The sequence below is a fragment of the Hyla sarda genome, chromosome 3 (genome assembly GCF_029499605.1).
Source record: "Hyla sarda isolate aHylSar1 chromosome 3, aHylSar1.hap1, whole genome shotgun sequence".
NCBI classification, from domain to species: Eukaryota; Metazoa; Chordata; class Amphibia; order Anura; family Hylidae; genus Hyla; species Hyla sarda.
This window is the reverse complement of record NC_079191.1, coordinates 383,959,910-383,983,783: the sequence shown is the minus strand read 5'-3', so window position 1 is coordinate 383,983,783 and position 23,874 is coordinate 383,959,910. Positions and strand designations below refer to the sequence as shown.

Genomic DNA, 23,874 nt, shown 5'->3' with positions numbered 1-23,874 from the left:
GATTTTTTGGGGAAAAAGTCACCAAAAAAATTGTAAAACATATGTTTAACAGTAAAACTTTATTTAACCAATACATCATTTTCTGATGACCCGCAGCGGGACAGCCAGCAATTCGCAATTTAAAGGGGTTATCCAGGAAATTTTTTTTTCTTTTTTTTAAATATATCAACTGGCTCCAGAAAGTTAAACAGATTTGTAAATTACTTCTATTAAAAAATCTTAATCCTATCAGTACAGATGAGCTGCTGAAGTTGAGTTGTTCTTTTCTGTCTAAGTGCTCTCTGATGACACGTGTCTCGGGAACCGCCCAGTTTAGAAGCAAATCCCCATAGCAAACCTCTTCTACTATGTGCAGATCCCGAGACAAGCAGAGATGTCAGCAGAGAGCACTGTTGCCAGACAGAAAATTACAACTCAACTTCAGCAGCTGATAATTATTGAAAGGATCTCTCTCTCTCTCTCTCTCCATACATACATACATACATACATACATACAGTGGTCCCTCAACATACGATGGTAATTCGTTCCAAATGACCCATCGTTTGTCGAATCCATCGTATGTTGAGGGATCCGTGCAATGTAAAGTATAGAAAGCTGTACTCACCTGTCCCCGCCGCTCTGAACCAGGTCCTCACCGCTCCCGATGCTGTCCCAGGGGCTCCCGATGCTGTCCCGCTGCTCCGGTGTCTTCTTCGCGATCCTCCGGCTTCTTCCGCATCTTCTGCAGGGTCCGGGCCTCGCTTTCTGGTGACGTTATTATGCTGCTGCGCCAGCGCGGCATGCGTAGTGACGTAACGACGCCGGAAAGCGAGGCCCGGACTCTGGAGAAGATGCAGAAGATGCTGGAGGATCACTAAGTGGACCCGGAGCAGCGGGGATAGGTAAGCGAACCTGCCAGGGATGCTTAAACTGCTATCCGACAGCAGCTTAAGCATTTTGCGCTGTCGGATAGCATCCGACATATAAAAGCATCGTATGTCGATTTTATCATATTTTATCATATGTCGGGGCCATCGCATGTCGGGAGGTTACTGTGTGTATATATATATATATATATGTATGTATATGTATTAAAAAACAGACCATGCCGCACATCCACAACTTGCACTATGATTCACATGCTTCTCAGCATAATTTCAAGAACTAACAAGTTATTAGTCTAACTTGTGATCAAAACATGCAAAGTGATTAGATATGTGCCAAATTTAGGACACTCTGATAACATTTTTAATATTCTTCCACCGTCTGATCTAAGTTTACACTAAGTATTAAGTTCTGTTTCCTTACAGATTTTAGGCTAAAAGAAAGAGAGCCCAAAAGCCATTTGGAATTTTTTTTTTAGCCACATATTTTTTTGCTTTGATCCTTTTTTTTTTTTTTGAGTTGTAATGACAGTTTTACTGCTCAAAAAACTGCCCAAAACACTGTGTGATCATAGCTAAAACAGTTTAGGTAAATCTGTCCTAGTGGTCTGTACTTTTGAATAGTCACTTCACCAGATGACCACAACTTTGCATTATCTGTACAAAAGTTTTTCAAAAGTTGTCCTTTTTCTAGAAAGGTGTTTCTTTTCTTTGGATGCTCTTTCAGTTAAGATATGTATGGGTATCACTTGATGCTCTATGACTAATCTTCTTTGATGAAGTCCTGAACTCACAATATACAGATGTGGAATTTCAGAGTCAACCATTAAAGGGGTACTCCACTGGAAAACTTTTTTTTTTTTTTTTTTAATCAACTGGTACCAGAAAGTTAAACAGATTTGTAAATTACTTCTATTAAAAAATCTTAATCCTTCCAGTACTTATCAACTGCTGTTATGATCCACATGAAGTTCTTTTCTTTTTGAATTTCCTTTCTGTCTGACCACATTGCTCTCTGCTGACACCTCTGTCCATGTCAGGAACTGTTCAGATCAGGATAGGTTTGCTATTTGGAATTGCTCCTACTCTGGACAGTTCCTAAAATGGACAGAGGTGTCAGCAGAGAGCACTGTGCTCAGATCTGAAAAGAAATTCCAAAAGAAAAGAACTTCCTGTTGATCATAACAGCAGCTGATAAGTACTGAAAGGATTAAGATTTTTTAATAGAAGTAATTTACAAATCAGTTTAACTTTCTGGCACCAGTGGATAAAAAAAATAAATAAATAAAAAGATAATGTTTTCCAGTGGAGTACTCCTTTAACATTCTACAACTCAAGAGACTAAGTATTATGTATATGATTTACTCCCTGCCAGCACCATCTTCTATTCCACATCAGCTGACAGACTCATTTACTATATGTGTACTGATGCATTGCCTGTAATGGTAAGAAGACGAAACAACACATTATGCTGTGTTCCTCCTTGTTAGAAAAGTCTAGTTTACTGATCTGTTTTTATGAGATTTTTCCAGTAAGATAGAAAGCATATTTATTCTACTGCACATCTTGGAGCATGAGGTTGCCTGGTATACAGTACATATTGGCCCTCATTTACTATTCTAAACCCGACTTGTTTTGTCGTTTTTTTTTGGCGCATCTTTGTCTGCGACATGTCGCAGACATCGTGCGCCAGTCTGCGACACGATGCAACATTTTTTCCCGACGGACCCGATGTGGATTCTCCCAAACCCGAAAAAGGGGCGTAACCCGACATTTCTGAGCTTTCCCACGTATTTATAAAGGTTTCCAACCCGAATATGTTGAATTGTTGTGGATTTTTTCCTGACAACTCAGAGGAGTTGGAAACCAAAACCAACAAAACCCACGTACGACAAACAGGATGCGACATAATAATAAATACCAGGGGAAAAAAGCAGTCGGGTAAGAAAGCAAGATAGACTTACAACCCGATTTTCTAAGTAAATGAGGGCCACTGTATTCCTTAGTCCTAGTTGAGAATACTCACTTATAACCCAATTTTTTGTCCACCATGTTATGTCCAGCCCTGCCAATAATACAAGCAAAAATCATACTGCTTTTCCTGAAAATACATTTCTGTTGACCACAAAGGGTTACACACTTTTTCTACTAGGGTGACCATAATATTCTGGAAATCTCAACAGATATACAGAGCTAAAAGGGGTAAGTATTCTCCTATTCTCCTTAGGCAGGAGCAGCGCTTCTGGTATAAAATGGAGATTCAAAAAGGCCATTAGCACTCCGCGGGCTCTCTGGATAAGGAATATGCACAGCAGCTCATCACACCACCTTCTCAGGTAGCATGCCCTATGATCAGCTCTGGCTCCAGTTACGAAGTAACTGGAGCCAGAGCTGATCTTAGGGCATTCTACCTGAGAAGGTGGTGGGATGAGCTGCTTTGCATATTTTTTATATGTATGTGTGTGTGTGTGTGTGTGTATGTATGTATGTATGTGTGTGTGTGTGTGTGTGTATATATATATATATATATATATATATATATATATATATATATATTAGGGATCGAAGGATTATCGGTTTAGGCCGATATTATCGGTCGATAATCACGATTTTGGGCATTCGATAAGCCGATAATGCACCGCCCCCACCTCACCGCAGCCGCCCCGCCGCACCGCAACCGCCCCCCCGACCCGCCGCACCGCGTCCCACCGCCCCGCCTTATTGCTTCCCCCATCCCCGGTTTTATAATTACCTTTTCCCGGGGCCCACGCTACTTCTGGCTCCTGCTGCGTCCTGCGTTACGCTGTGCGCAATGACGAGTGACGTGACGTGCGCGACGTGACGTCACCGTCAGTGCGCACAGTGACAGCTCAGGAGGATGCCACCGGAGCCAGATGTAGAGTGGACTCCGGGCCCAGGTAATAATAAAACCGGGGATGGGAGAGGCAATGCGGCGGTAGGGGGCGCGGAGCGGTGCGGCGGTGGGGGAGAGCAGTGCGGGAGTGGCGGTGATAGGACTCAGGACCCCCGGACAGGCAGGGGGATAGTAGCGGGTGGCGGCAGCGGTCTATGGCACTGCAAAAGCCATTGCAGTGCATTGATTTAAAGCGCCGGTATAAGTTATCGGCTATCTGCCCTAACCTCCACCGATTATCGGTATCGGCCCTAAAAAACGATATCGGTCGATCCTATATATATATATATATATATATATATATATATATATATATATAGATATATACAGTACAGAGTTTTAATTTTAATCCTCTTGCTGTGAAAATTGCATAATCTCAAGTCCCTGAGCTGCAAGCCAATGCCCCTGCTGAGAAAGATATGACATGACAAGTTATTAAATACAAAATGCTGATACTGACACTTCTTTGTGCAACATATGACTTATTGCCTGTCATCTACAGTATTTGGAATTACATTTCATCATTATTCTGATTCCATCTTAGACTTTTCCTTCCTCGGCTGCTCAACCCATAGTGGTTCTTAGCAGGAATTATTTCATGATTATCAATTCCTGCGATTTCCTTTACATTTCTGCCTTTCAAAGTATCTGAGATGGAGAAACCACGGCTCTTTACTTGACAGTTTGGTGCTAAGGCTGGTATACTGTACTATTGGTGACACATCCCTTCTTTTTTCCACTAGATCAAATAGTAGGAAGACCATATAATCCTGTAAGAGGGAACTTCAGCCTTTCCTCTATGTTTATTAATGGCTTTGTATATCCTCTTTTTCTGTGGTCTATCTTCACACACTGGGAATCCCATTTTATCTGGGTAGATATCAGTTGTCATGTGATTTTGTAAGGCTAAGTGCACATGAAATAAATGTAGTAGGTAAGATTGCACTCACCGTTCCCGTAGATAATCTTCATACGGTCATTCCGTTCGGGCAGAGAGATCCTGGCACTCAGAGTCAAACTGACATTTTTGCACACAGCAGTGTGCTTCTTCCAGCCTTGAGGCTGGAAGAAGCACACGGCTGTGTGCAAAAATGGCTGCTTGCCTCTGAGCACCCCGCATGACCAGGATCTACCTGCCCGAACGGAATGACCGTATCAAGATTATCTACGGGAATGGTGAGTGCAAGCTTTACTTCTACATTTATTTGCAACTACTCATCTACTTTTTTAGAGCTTTGCACCCCGTTGATAGATATTTATTTAAAGAGTCCGGCTGCTGTCCTGCCTTTTGGTCGATTCCTTTAATTAATAGACACGTGTGGAGTTAGATGATTGTGCTCTCTGAATTCACTTCTCTGAACATATACTAAGTGCCCATCAACATTCAGCTCTGACTTTGAAAGGGGTCTGTCCAGTCTCGTCTGGTGCCCTTTGTTTTGCAGGAGTTCATTTTCTCCGGTCAACACAGTCACTTGAATGGATTCTGTGAATGGATCTCCCTTACTTTCTTCCATGTTGCCCCCCACAATTTTACTGTTCAATCTCTGGAAATCATGAACAAATATAAAAAAGAATGAAAGTTAGCACTCACCAACTTATCTTTTGTTTGTCAACATTTATTGTAGTTCCTTTATGTTTACACAGTAAACAAACTTGGCTAGGATGCCAGGAGGGATGGTGAAATCACAGAAGGCAGAGGCTACAACCTGTTTCACATACTATGATGCTTCTTCAGGCTTCTTGGCGCCCCTGCACTTTCACCATCACTCCCAGCATCCTAGACAACTTTGCTTGCTGTCTAATTTGAAAGGAATTGCAATAGATCTTGACGAACAAAGAAGACAAGTTGGTGAGTGCTATGTTTTTATTTATTTTTTGTGTGAGATTTGTCTTTGAAGTCTGCATTTACTTCCCGTATGAGCACCCCAAGGTCTAGTGGCCCCACAAAAAGAATATTCAGTGTGGTATACCTGCTGTGTCATAGTTTACTCTTGCTTGTTGTCTATAAATCGTAAACAGAATTTCCACCTTTTAGGTGCATTTACACACAACAGATCAACTGCGGATTTGAAGTTGCTAGGCAATCACTTTATTGACCTGCCAGTAAAAATACATAAGAATTGCCTTGTTTAATCTGCATTTGTGGATTTACAACTGCGGATCCGCAATAGCAGATCTGCAACTTTATATCCTCAGCAAATCCAGTGCCCATTATTCCTCTTCCTTCCACTGCATCTGCCACCCAGCATGTAAAACAATCTCCATTCAAAGACATTAAGAAAACGTGGAGGGCCAGGGAAAAGGGAAGAGAGGGTGAAGCGAGATCACACACACATGTAGTATGAGACACACACAATCCCGAAATAAACACCAGGAGCAGGGCATGTATAACTTGAATACTGAGGTATTTCAGATACAGTCAGTACAGTGATAGATCATACATGCATTTAAGCATGATTTTTAAAATCAGAAACCCCTGTTAACTCAATGTTTTCTCCTGAACTACTACAGTTAAAGGGGTTCTTTGGTGAAAAACTTTTTTTTTTTAATCAACTGGTGCTAGAAAGTTAAACAGATTTGTAAATTACTTCTATAAAAAAAATCCTAACCCTTTCAGTACTTATCAGCTGCTGTATGCTTCTTTACTTTTTACATTTCTTTTCTGTCTGACCACAGTGCTCTCTGCTGACACATATGTCCATATCAGGAACTGTACAGAGCAGGATAGGTTTTCTATGGGGATTTTCTCCTGCTCTTGAAAGTTCCTGAGACAGACAGAGGTGTCAGAACAGGTGAGAGCAATGTGGTCAGACAGAAAATAAATTAAAAAAGAAAATGACTTCCTGTGAAGCATACAGCAGCTGATAAGTACTGAAAGGGTTCAGATATTTTTTATAGAAGTCATTTACAAATCTGTTTAACTTTCTGGCAACAGTTGATTGAAAAAATAACATTCACCAGAGTACCCCTTTAAACATCCTTTTTCACCTGCAAATTTGTGGTTTGACACTTATCGACGGATTCTTGTTCATTTAAGTTTTATTTTCTTAACTATAGTGAAAGAAGGCAGAATAATTTAAGGCAGTGGGGTGTCTATACTTTCAAAGTAATGCACAATTCTTAAGAGAATAGAACGAAATAATGTTCAGGCGCTTACTAATGCGCACACATTACTTGACTGATAAAGTAAGTGGGAGTTAGAAGGCTGTGGAACTTGATAAAAGAATAACCACTTACTGCAACATATGTATCAGTAGCTGCTTGTAGAAACGAAAAATTCTTCATTTTTACATTATTTCTTGTACCTTACATTTGACTCATTTTACCATTATAGTTTTATTTGACTCTCTGAGTCATAGAAAATGTAGTGGAGGGAGTGAGTGCTAGATAAATATATATACAGTGGTCCCTCAAGTTACAATATTAATTGGTTCCAGGACGACCATTGTATGTTGAAACCAGAACTCTATGGAAACCTGGTAATTGGTTCTAAAGGCACCAAAATGTCGTCCAAAAATAGGAAAAAGCGAGAATTAAAGAAGACTAAGTAGATAACTAATATAGATAAAGCAAATCCTTACATATAAAAGTAAGAAAGATCTGCTGGGAGCTGTAATCACTGTCTATGTCAGTGATTCCCAAGCAGGGAGCCTCCAGCTGTTGCAAAACTACAACTCCCAGCATGCCCGGACAGCCAAAGGCTGTCCGGGCATGCTGGGAGTTGTAGTTTTGCAACAGCTGGGGGAACCCTGCTTGGGAAACACTGGTCTATGTAGAGGACAGGAGCTTCTTCGGGTTCCTGTACAGAACACACAATGTCCTAAAAAAGTAACATGGTGTCGCCCTATCCTGGTGTCCAAAAGAGCAGGTAAGGCTGGGTTCACATCACGTTTTTGCCATACTGTTTTCAATCCATTTTTCTAAAGAAAACCGTATGGCAAAAAAACAGATGGAACAGTATGGAAAAAAGTAAACCGTATGCGTTTTTAAACAGTATACTGTTTTTAAAAGTGCATACAGTTCCGTCAGTTTTTAGAGAAAAAAAACATACGTTTTTGAAAATGTTGTCCATTTTTAATGGGAGGGGTCTTGGGTGGGGACTTTAGGATTCAAATGCGCATGTGCAAAGTAAAAACGTATAAGTTTTTCCCGTATGGAACCGTATACATGTGCGTTTCCCATTGACGTCCATGTTAAAAAAAAACGTATGCGGTTGCAGTACGGTTTTTAAACCGGAGTCAAAACCGTGGTTGTCCACAATTTTGTCTCCGGTTTAAAAACCGTACTGCAACCGCATACGTTTTTTTTAACAGGAACGTCAATGGGAAACGCACATGTATACGGTTCCATACGGGAAAAACGTATACGTTTTTACTTTGCACATGCGCATTTGAATCCTAAAGTCCCCACCCAAGACCCCTCCCATTAAAAATGGACAAAATTTTCAAAAACGTATGGTTTTTTTTTCTATAAAAACTGACGGAACTGTATAAACTTTTAAAAACAGTATACGGTTTACTTTTTTCCATACTGTTCCATCCGTTTTTTTGCCATACGGTTTTCTTTAGAAAAACGGATTGAAAACAGTATGGCAAAAACGTAGTGTGAACCCAGCCTAACCCTGTTACAGGTAAAGTGTACAGAGCATGTAATACCTCCCTGTACTGTAGGGGGCGCTATCAGACATCAGTCAGTGCATACACTTCAGTAATACAGGTGTTTTACCAGTGATTGTCCATTTTGATTGGTCAGATCCTCTGGCCCTTGACAAGTTTCACAGATCTGGACTGTCTGTACATTGTATGTTGAGTCTGGTTTCAACTTACAATGGTCCAGAAAAGACCATTGTATGTTGAAACTATTGTATGTTGAGGCCATTGTAAGTTGAGGGATCACTGTGTATATATATATATTTTCATGGATATTCCACATTGTTATCCATGTGAAATCTGCTTCCATTAAAGTATGCCATTACTTTATGTTCATGGGGGAGTAGATTTAGTGCTTCATCCTCTTCATTGTTTGTGCACAACATGAATGGGGCTGAATATACATATAAGGAAACATAAGTCCGGGAAGCTGTGCTAATCCAGAGCTGTGCCATCTTCAAGCCAAGGATCAATGAGATTCCCAGAGGTCGAACTATCATAGCTTTGTGCACATAGGGATGGAAATCCCCTATAAAAAGTTATTGGTTTTATGTTGACTTTTTGGGTAACTCACTGCTGGTTTTTGGATGGACCAACACCGGACCCACTCTGTATTTGTAATGTGCATGTTATAAATGTAGGAAGCAGCAAAACAAAACCATCATCAGTAAGTGGCTATATTTTAAATTGAATCCAGGGTGCAATGGGTGCTGCCAGAAACTATTTAAAAACAGCCATAAATTGTAAAAGATGCGGTTTATGCATAAAAACTTGTACAACAGATGCAGCATTTCTAAGCCAGTCTGGCTTGTTGCTCAGGTACAGATAAAATATTATCTCATATTAAATCTCACATTAAAGGGGTACTCCTGTGGAAAATATTTTTTTCATATCAACTGGCTTCAGAAAGTTAAACAGATTTGTCAATTACTTCTGTTAAAAAAACCTTAATCCTTATAGTACTTATCAGCTTCTGTATACTACAGAGGAAGTTAAGTTATTCTTTTCTGTCTGACCACAGTGCTCTCTACTGACACCTCTGTCCATGTGAGGAACTGCAGGAGAGGTTTTCTATGGGGATTTGCTCCTACTCTGGACAGTTCCTGACACGGACAGAGGTGTCAGCAGAGAGCACTGGGGTCACACAGAAAAGAGCAACTCAACTTCCTCTGTAGTATAAAGCAGCTGATAAGTTCTGGAAAGGTTTTTTTTAAAGAAGTAATTTACTGATCTCTTTTACTTTCTGTAGCTAGTTGATTTGAAAAAATTGGTTTTCCACCGGAGTACCCCTTTAAAGGCCCAGAAAACCCCTTTAGGGTACCTTTTACACTTGTGTATTTTTTGTATTGACTTCAATGGGTAGCAAAATCTTCAGCAGAAAATCCACACCTGTGAACGTACCATTAGGACATTGCGTACAGTGCAGGGAGCCTGCAGAATCTGCTGTCGTTGGACCACATAGAATGCGCAATCTCATAGGCGGCTATGCATTCCTTGCAGACTCCGCACATAGAATGAATGTGTTCATTCTTTGTGCAGACACGGAAAATAGAATTTCTGTGCCAGAAATTCCACCGTGTGCACAGCGCAGCAGAATCCCATTGAACTCAACGGGACTCTGCTGCAGCGGAATTAAGGCCGTAGGCCGGATTCAGGGCGACAGACTTTACTGCAGATTTTGCTGCCCATTACTTCAATGGTTAGCAAAATCTGCTGCAGCAGATCTGCAGCAGAAAATATGCACGTGTGAATGCTACCTTAGGGTGTATACACACTTACAGTATCCTGTGCAGATTTGATATGCAGGATTTGAAGCTGTGTTCAGTCAATTAGCTTACATTGAACTTTGCAACATAAAATCTGCAGCTTTAAAGCATCAAATATGCGCAGGATACTGTACGGGTGAATAGACCATTAAACAAAATACTTACAAAGGCCCTCATTGGGTTTGTTCACATCTTGCCATGTAAAATGTAAAAAAAAATAAAAAACTTTGAAACATTGTTACATCTCTTTATTTCAGCCTTCGGCTGTCACCTGTCAAAATGACGTAGAACCAGCAAAACCTGCACAGAGGAAACGTGTTCTTCCAAACTGGATGTTGCAGGGAGATCTTCCACTTCAGGCTCTCCCATCCCATGTTCTTACAGCAGGTAGGTTCACATGTCCTTCAGCAATCACTTATGATCTTGGGTGACTAAAGCAGACACTCAGACGCAGTTATCAGGTGTTTCTTCGTAATTGGCACCTGCTTGATTCTCTGTAAAGACTAATAAAACAAAAGCAACAAGAAAACCATTTATCCCAGGATTGTAGGTTCTATAATGCAAGTTGTATATATGCAGACATGCACGGTACGTGCATGTCTGCATATATACAACTTGCATTATAGAACCTACAATCCTGGGATAAATGGTTTTCTTGTTGCTTTTGTCTTATTCTAGGAATTGCTTTAGTTCACTATAATATACGGTAGACACCCGGACATCACAATTGTTATGGTGCATATGCAACGCATATTCATTATGACTTTAAAGGATCCTTTTGCTTTTCATTTTATTTATATGGAGCTGGTAAAGACTATGCCTGATGGACTGAAGCGGTAGTTAGGAATTGCTGGTTTGCATTCAGGTGAATACTTAACTATATCTCTTAGGGTACGTTCCCACACGGCGTATTTTGCTGCGTATTTGCTGCGTGTTTGGTGCTGCGTATTTTCCTACCCATTGACTTCAACAGAGAAAATAAAATACGCAGCAGCAAATACGCAGCAAATACGTCGTGTGGGAATGTACCCTTAGAAATGAAAGAGAAATGCACTCGAGGGGCTGGAGCAATAGCAATAAGTGAGTGAGTGAGTGAGTGCTCGCGCTCTCCTGCACTTTTTTTCCGCCTTCTTGTTCCCTTTGAGAAGAATTCTGAATTCTTACAATACAAGGTTGTAAGTGTGGGAGTAAAAGGGTTAAGAGGAGAGTTAGTGTTCTTTCATGTGTGTGTTTGGGGGGTGTTGTAACTCACAGCGAATAACTGCTGCAAGAAATCTGCTGTGAGTCACACTACCATTCACTTCAATGGGTCGGCCAAGTCCGCAATAGTGGTAGATTTGCAGATTGCCGGCGGACCTGTTGTAATCAATGGTTGCGTAACTCGCAACGGATTTCTCACTGCGAGTTACATATTCTAAAAGAGAAAGTTTAAATAATAAGATTAAAAGTTATTTGGACTAAAAAATACATCGGATAAAAAAAAAAGATCAAATACAGGACCCTGCTGCAGTATGCAAGAAGACTGCAACTTGGGAGAATATTTATTTGGTAGGACAAAAACAACTTCAAAGTGTGCAGGCCCAGAAAAAAAAAGTTTGTGTTTGTTTATTTTTTTTTATTTTTTATGTTACTGTCCTTTGAGAATTTGTGGTCTTAAAGGGGTATTCCAGGCAAAACCTTTTTTTATATATCAACTGGCTCTGGAAAGTTAAACAGATTTGTAAATTACTTCTATTAAAAAATCTTAATCCTTCCAGTACTTATCAGCTGCTTTATACTATAGAGAAATGTGTGAAGTTCTTTCCAGTCTGACCACAGTGCTCTCTGCTGACACTTCTGTCCGCGTCAGGAACTGTCCAGAACAGAAGAGGTTTTCTATGGGGATTTGCTTCTACTCTGGACAGTTCTAGACATGGATAGATATGTCAGCAGAGAGCACTGTGGTCAGACTGGAAAGAACTACACCTACTCCTGTGGAGCACACAGCAGCTGATGCATATTGGAATGCTTCAGATTTTGAAATAAAAGTTATTTACAAATCTGTTGATTTGAAAACATTTGTTTTCCACCAGAGTTCCCTTTTAAGGGTAGTAGTTGATACCAAGGGTGAGTCTACTAGCCATTTAAAAACCTCTTAAGAATATGCCTATATGAAATCATGTCTTTTTTTCCTTCTTAAATTTAAGCAGACATTCTCATCTCCCTATTGTAGCAGGTCCCGCGATCAGCACAAGATTTAATGGTACAGCAATTACAAGTACTTGTAATTTTTTGTCAGTATTTATTAAAAAGTACAGAACCCTTTGTAGCAAACCTGAGGTTAGTCTAGATCGGGGGTCTCAAACTGGTGGCCCTCCAGATGTTGCAAAACTTCAACTCCCAGCATGCCCGGACAGCCATTTGCTGCAACTAACGGCTGTCGGGAATGCTGGAAATTGAAGTTTTGCAACATCTGGAGGGCCACCAGTTTGAGACCCCTGGTCTAGATCATCACATACATCATTATAAATGTCACTATCCATTGTGAATGACTACTTGCAGGAACATCGATGAGTTCTAGATAGAAGTAATTGTAGCTTAAAGAAGTACTCCGCTGCTCAGCATTTGGAACAAAATGTTTCGAACGCTAAGAGCCGGCGCTGGGAGCTTGTGATGTCATAGCCCCGCCAACTCATGATGTCCCATCCCAACCCCCTCAATGCAAGTCTATGGGAGGGGGCGTGACAGCCATCACGCCCCCTCCCATAGACTTGCAGTGAGGGGGCGGGGCATAATGTCATGAGTGGGCAGGGCTATGATGTCACGAGCTGCCGGCTCTAAGTATTCGGAACATTTTGTTCCAAACGCTGAGCAGCAGAGTACCCCTTTAAATTAAGGGAAGAATACTCCAGGGAGCTGCAGAAACCTTTGTGTAATTTGCAAATAAAAATGTTATTATACAGCTGACATCAGTATCACTGTAAGTCTTTCTGCATTTCAGATAATATCATTACACTCAAGTAAGCGGAAAATTAAAATCAACTCATTAATAGTATGTGTATTACAAGGCAGTGGTAAAGACACTGCAGTTTTTTATGCAGTTTTTAAAGTAGACCTGTAGCCAATACAAAAACACAAATACTATTGTTCACATGGACACACAACTTGCATTGGATAGTTTAACCATGTAGATCTTTCTTCACATGATTATGTATGAGATGGTCCAAAAGATTGAGACCTCTCTGATATGTAACACTTAGTTATGTATGTGAAACTTCCTTCAAGTCATCATCGGGCAACAAAATTCGACATTACCTCCTCAAGATCTGCGTTATTGGTTTTTGAACCCACGATTTCCAAAAGCGGTATTCAAAGGTTGTTGCAGACTTTCATAAGATATAATTTAGCCAACCTTTTGTAATATGCTTACAATACATGTCATACCTCTTGATGTGTAAAGGACAGTACTTAGACCGGTCCTAAAACCGTAGTATACTACAGTTTTAGGTCCGGTCACAAAACTGGATACGGGTCGAAAATGGAGTCACCTTTTGACTGCGGTCGGCTCATTAAAATGAATGGAGTTCAGCGCTGGAGTTCAGCAGATCTGCAGCACAAATACACACGTGTGAACATACCCTAAGGCTCGTTCACACGGACAGATCTGCATTGTATTTTACGCTGGGGATCCGCCAATGATGGATCCTACAGTGTGCCTCCAGATGTGCCTGCTTGGAGCGGCAATCCGGCACTATGAGCAGACACACTGCAATGCGGGAGTCGCCGTGCGCATGCACAGTATACTCGCACATATCTCGTGCTTCTCTCAGCCGAGCAGGGGAAGCAGCCGCGATATGCGCAAATACACCGCGCATCCATGCGGCGACTTGCACATTAGTATGCCTGCTCGTAGCGGCAGATTGTGGTTCCGAGCAGGCACATCTGGAGGCACACTGTAGGGTCCATCGTCGGCGGATCCACAGCGTAAAATAAGTTGCGGATCCGTCCGTGTGAAGGAACCTTAAGTGTGTATTCACATGTACAGGATCTACTGCATATTTTTGCTGCATATTTTGTGCAGCTGATTTTGCTACTCATTGAAGTTTATGTCGGCAAAATCAGCTGCACAAAATATGCAACAGAAATATGCAGTAGATTTTGTACGTGTGAACGTACCCTAAATATGGAATTTGTAAATCATGGAGGGATTGCCATGGGAGGGGCCTAAACTTTGTTTCCTGTTCCTATAAGTACCAGAGAGGGACATCATCTAGTGGTGCTGTCATGATGGACTGATGAAAACCGTATTATAAGGAAGTCTTAATTTTACCTAAGGGTTAATCCACACTGCGGAATCTCCACCTGGAGATATTCAGGGTTGGAGATTCTGTCTGAGCGACTGCTGCCGAAATCTTTCAGCACTATGACTGCATAGCTGCGCCGTCATCATTGACGGCAATGCAGTCCACGCATAACTCCACTGAAATAATGTACCTGTTTATTCTTTCGGCAGGTGAATTTCAGTGGTGGAATTTTCTGCCGCTGAAATTCTGCAGTGTAAATGGGTCAAAGAGTGACCCATTCACACCAATGCTAGATTAGTGCAGCGGAATCTTTGACCTGAATTCCTGAGCAGAATTTCAATGTATAAACAGTTTCACTTTTATCCATCTGATATTACAGCTCACCCCCCAGTTGTAATAAAATACATAGTCTATCAACAAAATCAACACCGTTTCAAGAAAAAAGCAGACCTTTTAATGTTGGACAACCTCTAAAATTTTAAGAACCTATTTTTAATCTTAGCCCTAGTAAAGCCAAGACTTGTCATTGGAATTCATGAAACTTGTCCAGATACCTTAATCAACTCACTGACCTCTGAAATAAAGACGAGGAAACAATTGATGCGCAGAGGAATCCAATAGGGACTGTATGTCACTCGCAAGGTGAAATCAAGTGGACAGTATGAGGCTAGCCTGCAATTGGAATCTTTGAATCTTTCTTTTTCTATGTTCTGCTTGTGAGTTCAAGCCCCTAGAGATGATTGTAGTCCTCTATAGTCATTAAATAAACCTGCTTGTGTGTCTCCTGAGGGTTACTGCCTACGGCTCGAGGTAGCTTTTTTTAGGTGTACAGTACTTTATGTAGAGAATCTGAATCAATTCTATTGGTTAAACTTTTCATTTTCATTCACCAAGTTTCACATATTCATCCTCCTTGTATGATCTGTCCAGAAAAAGGGTTCACATCGCATCCCTAAAAAAGGGAAAAAAATATACACACAAAAGTATGGGATACTTTAAAGGGGTACTCCCACCCTAGACATCTTATCCCCTATCCAAAAGATAGGGGATAAGATGTCTGATCGCAGGGGTCCCGCCACTGGGGACCCCCGCAATGTTGCATGCGGCACCCATCTGTTTCTTGTCCGGAAGCGCTGGAGGGTCTGGGTCATGACCGCGCTGGAGGCTCTGGGTCACGCCCCGTCCCCTCAATGCAAGTCTATGGGAGGGGGCGTCACGCCCCCTCCCATAGACTTGCATTGAGGGGACGGGGCGTGACGTCACATGGGAGGGGAGTCCTGACTTCCGTTCTCGTGGTCGCGACCCAGACCCTCCAGCGCTTCCGGACAAGAAACAGGTGTGTGCCGCATGCAACATTGCGGGGGTCCCCAGCCGGACCCCGCGATCAGACATCTTATCCCCTATCCTTTGGATTGGGGATAAGATGTCTAGGGTGAGAGTACCCCTTTAAGGTACAAGTGAACAGTTAGTCCTTGAAGTGGATGTGGAGTTAGAAGGAAACATTTGCAAGTGTAAGGATATAAGCAACTTTAGAGATAAATTGGGATGTATGGGTCATAGCATGTTCAAAATGTTAGGTCCCAAAGGTGTTATGCAATGGTTAGTACCTTCAAAAGTGCTTCAAGGAAGTGTCAGAGCCCCTTTCATGCACATGGGGAAAAAGACTACCCTGTCTAGTCAGGGATACAAAATTACTCGGGTCTCGTGTTTTCCCCAAGTTGCAGTGCGTCGAGACGTGTCCTCACTAGTAATATCATAAAAGTGTGTGCACTGTGCATTGCAGCTTTCTGTGTCTGGTGCTACATAGCTGTACATCAGTCACGAGTGCCCATTCTGTGCCCAGTCCACTGCTGAAAGCATCTATGTGAGCATGCCAGCTGAAAAAAGGGGTCGTACAGCCAAAACTTTACATGCACAATATCTACGTCTATCTACGCTGACCAATCGTTCATGGACGTCTGCTGTGGATTCAAGGCTGTGGATAAAGTAATCTGGGTGATTTTGTCTTAAGATGTTTGCCTACTGTGGAATATGTTGTTTTATGAATATTGATGGAATCTAGAGCTCAGGCATTCATGTGTTACTTTGGCAAATACTACCTACCTAAACATTGTCAGCTTCAGGATAACGGTATTTGCTAATAGCATTGGTTTCTTTCAGCAGGATAATGTGCCCTTTCCAATCGCAAAATGTTCAGGAATGGTGTGAGGAAAATGACAAATAGTTAAAGGTGTTGGCGCGGCCTGCAAGTGCTCCAGATCTTAGTGAGATCAAGCATCTGTGGGATGTACCGTAAACAACAAGTCTGATCAATGGAGGCCCCACCTCCCTACTTAGATGACTTATGGGGTCTGCTGGTAATGTCATGAAACCAAATACCACCGGACAGCTTTAAGACTCGTCCACACTATGGACATTGAGCCAGCAGAATTCCACTTCAAGCAGCAGGATCATGTGAACGTGCGCCATCTGCATAGGCGACAATGCAGTCCAACGGAATTCTTACATACTTGATGTACTTTCCGCCTGTGTAATTCCACTGCAGCAATTCCACAGTCTGAACAGAGCAGGAGAATCCCATTGAAAACAAAAGGACTTTGCGACTAGTGGAATTCTGCCGGTCATATGTCCACAGTCTGGAAGAGCCTTTAGAGGTCTTGTGGATGCCTCAACAGGTTATTTTTCTATGTTTTGGAAAAAAAATTTAAACTTATAAATAAACAGTTATATATAAAAGAAAAAAAAAAAGGTCAAATCTGTTTTGAAGCCACAGGGGTCATTTCATTGTTATACCTGAATGGTATAACTCACTCACTATCACTCCAGATCCCAATTCATATTCACATTCTTAACCTGTAAGGGACGAAGGGCTCCCTTTCTATAATGCGGGGCCACGCCATGGCCCTGCGTCATAGCGGGTTGGGCCCAACCGGGTCAGACCAGTGGCTAATAGCGTGTGTCACCGATCGCGGTGCTGTGCGCTATTAACACTTTAGACGCGACGTTCAAAGTTTATCGCCGTGTCTAAAGCTGTTAAATATCACTACTGGCAGCTCAGTCGGGCTGATTATCAGCTGAGACGCATCAGGAGGGTGCCTTACCTGCCTCCTGTGCGTCTGATCAGCGATTAATTGCTTGAGCAAGTGACCGCCAATAACAGAGATCAGTGCAATGCAATTGAATCAATGTACTGCATGTTATAGTCTCCTATGGGGGCTATAACATTGCAAAAAAATTAAAAAGTGTAAAAAATAAAAGTTAATAAATGTGATTTAACCCCTTCCTTAATAAAAGTGAATCACCCCCCTTTTCCCATTTAAAAATAAAAACTGTAGATAATTATAAACATGTGATATCGCCGCGTGCGTAAATGTCCGAACGATAAACATATTTCAATAATGAATCTGCACGGTCAATGGCGTACACTAAAAAAAATTCCAGTTTCCAAAATAGTGTATTTTTGGTCACTTTTTATACCATAAAAAATGAATAAAAAGTGATCAAAAAGTCAGATAAAAACTTCAGATCACGGTGCAAAAAATGAGCCCTCATATATCCCCGTATCTGGAAAAATACAAAAGTTATAGGGGTCTGAAGAGGACATTTTAAAAGTATGAATTTTCGTGCATGTAGTTATGATTTTTTCCAGAAGTAAGACAAAATCAAACCTACATAAGTAGGGTATCATTTTAATCGTATAAACCTATAGAATAAAGAGATCGTGTCATATTTACTGAAAAATTTACTGCGTAGAAATGGAAGGCCCCAAAATGCCATTTTTGGGTAAAATGACTGATGTCACTACAAATTAGAATTGGTGGCGCAAAAAAAAAAAAAATAAGACATTATATGGGTCTGTAGGTGCTAAATTAAAAGGGTTATGATTTTTAAAATGTGAGGAGGAAAAAATTAAAGAGCAAAAATAGAAAAGCCCTCCATCCACAAGGGGTTAAATGGGTATTCCAGGAATTTCTTTGTTTGACTATGCTACAGGGGATGTACAGTTAGTGTAGTTCACTATACAGTGTCTGTACCTGTGTGTTACGGTGGTCTTGCATTTCTTCTGTGATTTTGGCCACACAATTTATTTCTAACAGCATACAAAATTACTCAGGTCTCGGGTTTTCCCCAGGTAGCAGTGCGTCGAGACGTGTCCTCACTAGTCAGGTGTGCAAAGGGAGCCTGTCCTGCTTCAATGGGTAGAGCGACCGCTGGGTGAGAGAAAGATAATTTTGCAACAGCTGTAGGCACCCTGATTATAAAACACTGGTCTTTTGAATGAAATGCAACTCATTTGCGTTTCAATGGGTTGGGTGGCTGATGTGTGGGAGGGAGAAAAGTGACCTCACACCTACAAACAAGGAACTATGGCTTTTGAAGTTTAAGAGAACGAACCGCAACAGAAAATACCCAGTTCACGAAAAGATAGCCACAGTGTAATCTCACAACATAGCCATTAAGCCCCAAGACAAGCGCAGATCCTTCCTAAGCATGTTCATTACTGTCTGGCAGGTACATACTAAAATCACCTTATGGTGGATAACCCCCTTAAACTGTTCTAGCCACATTCCAGCATTTCATATTACCTAAAAAATAATAATATCTTGGATATTATAGCCCTGATTTACTAATGTCAACCCGACTCTTTTTGTCGTGTTGTGCGACCAAACTTGTGTCGCATAGCCCATGCAACACAAATTTGGTCGCACAACCCGACAAAAGATATCATCACTCTGAGTGTTTTTTAAACCCGTCAAAATGGGCGTGGTTATGCCAAAAAAGGGGCGTGTTCCCGACAAAACACTCGGAGTATGATGAAAAACTCACAGTTTTTCATCATATTACTGAAATTACTGAAAACAGAGTGAATCCTACTCAGGGTCTGTTCCATGTTGGGGGTAGTAGTACAGGGGCTGAGGGATTGATCACATCGGGTCACAAAGTTATTAAGCAGGGGAGCGGGCAGCGTGCTCCGCTCCCCAGCGATGTATGATGTGTTTTACTTTCATCTTTAAATTCCCCGCCAGGATCCCTGAATATATCCCTGAATGTACTGAAGAGCCATTCAGGGATCCCGGCGGGGTTCTCAAATAGAAGAGCTGCGGTGGGGAAAGATATATAGAATCGCTGGGGGTTTTGTATATGTCTGGCTCCCCACAGCTTCTATATATCTTGCCCCCTGCTGTGCTATATGTCTTGTCCCCCGCCGCGCATATATATATATATATATATATATATACATGCCCCCCGCACAGCGCAATCATAAGCTCCCGGCAGCGCATGTAGATATATATTTGCCCCCCACACAGCGCAATCATAAGCTCCCGGCAACGCATGTAGATATATATATGCCCCCCGCACAGCGCAATTATAAGCTCCCGGCGGCGCATGTATGTATTTATATATATATATATATATATATATATATATGCCCCCTGCACAGCGCAATCATAAGCTCCCAGCAGCGCATGTAGATATATATATGTCCCCCGCACAGCGCAATCATATGCTCCTGGCAACGCATGTAGATATATATGCCCCCCGCACAGCGCAATCATAAGCTCCCGGCAGCGCATGTAGATATATATATGTCCCCCGCACAGCGCAATCATAAGCTCCCGGCAGCGCATGTAGATATATATATATATATATATATATATATATATATAATGTCCCCCCACATAGCGCAATCATATCATTGACAAGCATTCTATTAGCAGAGCATCTGGCCGGGAAGCCGGCTGTCCGATGCTCTGCTAATGCTCTACTTGTCAATCATAGATCTTCAGAGGCATATGTGTATAGATGCGCTGTGGGGGACCAGATAACGCTATATGTCTGGTCCCCACAGCGCATTTATATACATATGCCTTAAGCACTATGAATGACAAGTATTCTTTTAGCAGAGCATCGGGCAGCCAGTGATCTTACAGGTTTGAATGAAAATCTCACCCATCACCGGCTTCCCGGCCAGATGCTCTGCTAATGGAATGCTTATCAATGATAGCGCTATCGGGAGCTTATGATTGCGCTGTGGGGGGGGGGGGGGCATATATATATCTACATGCGCTGCTGGGAGCTTATGATTGCGCTCTGCGGGGGGCATATATATATATATATATATATATATATATATATATATATATATATATATATACACATGCTCTGCGGTGGGTATATGATATATAGCGCAGCAGGGGGCAAGATATATAGAAGCTGTGGGGACATATACAAAACCCCCAGCAATTCTATATATCTTTCCCCACCGCAGCTCTTCTATTTGAAATAAAAGTAAAAGTACACTGTATATGGCTGGGGAGGAGCATGCCGCCCGCTCCCCTGCTTAATAACTCTGTGATAAGGGCAACAGATAACTTCCCTGCGACAGAAAAAAAGTAAACCTGAAATCACTCCAAGATAAACACTCCATTCTTAGTAAATCAGGGCTTATGTTACAATTTGCTGAGGAACACATTATTGGATTATATGTGCTCTGCTTTTATTACTCAGCCCACTGTATACACCATCTCAGATATAGAAAATATCCTCCAGGATTTTCTATACCGTCTCCCAAGTATTAAAACACTATAAAAAATTTCAATCTGTATTATGCAAACTATTCCCTCCTGTATCTCTCATTCCCTCCTGTATCTCTCATTCCATTCTGTATCTCTCATTCCATTCTGTATCTTGCCCACCTCTCATGCATGAATATTAAAAGTGGAGTGATTTTAAGTGCACTTACAATATAATAGATTTTAAATTCCTTTTTACCTAAATTAACCAGTAACCATCTGGAGGGATTTTTTTAATCTAAGCTCCAGTGCATCATCAGTAGTAAGTGATAATCCTTCTGTATTCGTTATAATGTACTCAATATATTCTGACAGCCTCCACCTAGCTGACCTACCTGATAATATCAGGCACTGCAAGGACTGCATTTCTATCTGGTTCCTGGCTTTCCTTTCACCCTAGACAAAATTACTAAGTTATACTTTCCAAGAATGTATTTCCTCCAAGCCGTTCTATTAATATATACAAAACGTGAGAGAAGATGTTCCTTGTGTTTATGCCCAAGAGGCTTGCTGTAAAGCATATCGCTAAATGCTATTAAAGGGGTACTCCGCTGCTCAGCATTTGGAACAAACTGGCTCCAAACGCTGGAGCCGGCGCCGGGAGCTCGTGACATCATAGCCCCGCCCCTTCATGTCATCACACCCCACCCCCTCAATGCAAGTCTATGGAAGTGGGCGTGACGGACTCACAGGAGTGAGGAGCGCGTGCTGCAGACGGCATTCTCTCTATTCATTCCTATGGGAACGCTGAAAAGACCAGAGTACAGCTTTTGGGCATCATCGGAGCTCCCATAGGAATAAATTCCTATGGGAGCGCCATCCTGTTGATGGCGGGGGGCTACTTAAAATATGAACCTAGTTGTTTTAATGATTAATTTTACTGTATTAAATATTGAAAGGCCTAGTAATTCCTGCCAAACTACTGTACTTTTATTTCCCTCATTCTACCCAAAAGCATTAACCAGGTCATGGCACCAGACTTATATTTTTTGAGCCCAATCCTTTTAATCAGAGAGGACATGGGCAGAGACGTTCTTTGTTCATTTCTAACAATCAACCATGTCGAGCTACTCATGGTCTGGCTTTCAGTGACACCTATATTAGTAACTTTTAAAGACTGTCATGGCCAATGTCTTCAAGGACAGAAAACAAAGCAGGTGTAAGTGGGAATACATATTTGCATTCTGTGAGCACTACCCATCATCCAGCGACACCAAAGCCATAGACAGTTAACACTGTCCGCAGCATGGCGGAGCTCTGAGGGCAGAGGTGGTTGCACCTAGTGGACTAATTAACTGTTGATACACCAGTGTTCACATTATTAGTGAAGAATGCTTTATCTGCCATTTGTTCTCATAATTACACAGTTTTCTGTTTGTTGTCAATTTCTACAATGTAACATCATTACTTTATTAACCCCTTAAGGACACATGACGTTCTCATACGTCTCCATTTCCGAGTCCTTAAGGACACATGACTGGAGCGGAGCCGGTGCCCGATGCCTGCTGAAATCATTCAGCAGGCATCGGGGCATATCGCCCAGGGGGGTCATGATGACCCCCCATGTAGGCGATGGCCGCAGATCGCTGGACAATTCAGTCCAGCGATCTGCGGCGGATTCCGGGTCAATCGGGTCTCCAGTGACCCGGTGACCCGGAATTATTGGCTGATCGGGGCCGTCAGAGACGGCCCCGAACAGCCATAGCCAGCAGGGTGCGGCCGACCAATCAGGGCGCCTGCTGCGGGTGTCACTCCCGCAACCCGCTCCGCCCCTCTTCCGGAGGACGTGAGCGGGTGCGGGACGTGCACCCCGGGTACTGGGGACCCCGATCCCCGGTGTCCCTGTTGGGATCGGGGCCCCAGGCGCAGCGGCGGCGGCGATGACGAGGGACTGACCTGATGCGGCTGGATCGTTGGAGGTGAGTGACAGCCTCCTGCTGTTGCTTAGCAACAGCTCCCAGCATGCAAAAAGGGCATGCTGGGAGCTGTAGTTATGCAACAGCAGGAGGCAGACCACCACAACTCCCAGCATTCCCTTATGGGCATGCTGGGACTTGTAGTTTTGCAACAGCTGGAGGCACATTCTTTCTATGGAAAAGTGTACCTTCAGCTGTTGTATAACTACAACTCCCAGCTTGCTCAGCTAAAGTGCATGCTGGGAGTTGTAGTGGTGCATCTGGTGGTTGCATAACTACAACTCCCAGCATGCCCGTTGGCTGTCGGTGACTGCTGAGAGTTGTAGTTTTGCAACAGCTGAAGGCACACTGAGTTAAGTAGCAAACCAGTGTGTCTCCAGCTGTTGCATAACTACAATCCCCAGCATCCCCAGCCAAAGTAGTATGCCTCCAGCTGTTGCATAACTACAAGACCCAGCATCCCCTTCCTCTGTCCGTACATGCTGGGGGTTGTAGCTTTTGCAACAGCTGAAGGCACACTGGTTGGAAAAGTTGTTACCAAACTCGGTGTTTCACAACCAGTGTGCCTCCAGCTGTTGCAAAACTACAACTCCCAGTATGCTCTGATAGACCGTACATGCTGGGAGTTGTAGTTTTGCAACAGCTGGATGTTCCCCCCCCCCCCCCCAGTGTGAATGTACAGGGTACACTCACATGGACGGAGGATTACAGTAAGTATCCGGCTGCAAGTTTGAGGTGTGGCAAAATTTCTGCCGCAGCTCAAACTGCCAGCGAGAAACTACTGTGAACCCCCGCCCGTGCGACTGTACCCTAAAAACACTACACTACACTAACACACAATAAAATGAAAAGTAAAAAACACTACGTATACACATACCCCTACACAGCCCCCCTCCCCTCCCCAATA

At 42.4% G+C, this 23,874-nt stretch overlaps 1 protein-coding gene across 1 annotated transcript in view; it reads left to right on the top strand.

Moving 5' to 3' along the window:
* Window positions 1-23,874, top strand: part of APLF (aprataxin and PNKP like factor) — a 174,623-nt gene that overhangs the window by 57,390 nt on the left and 93,359 nt on the right. Inside the window, exon 5 of the mRNA XM_056567904.1 lies at window positions 10,451-10,580. Coding sequence (XP_056423879.1) covers window positions 10,451-10,580 — 130 coding nt within the window. The remainder of the gene's footprint in view (window positions 1-10,450; window positions 10,581-23,874) is intronic.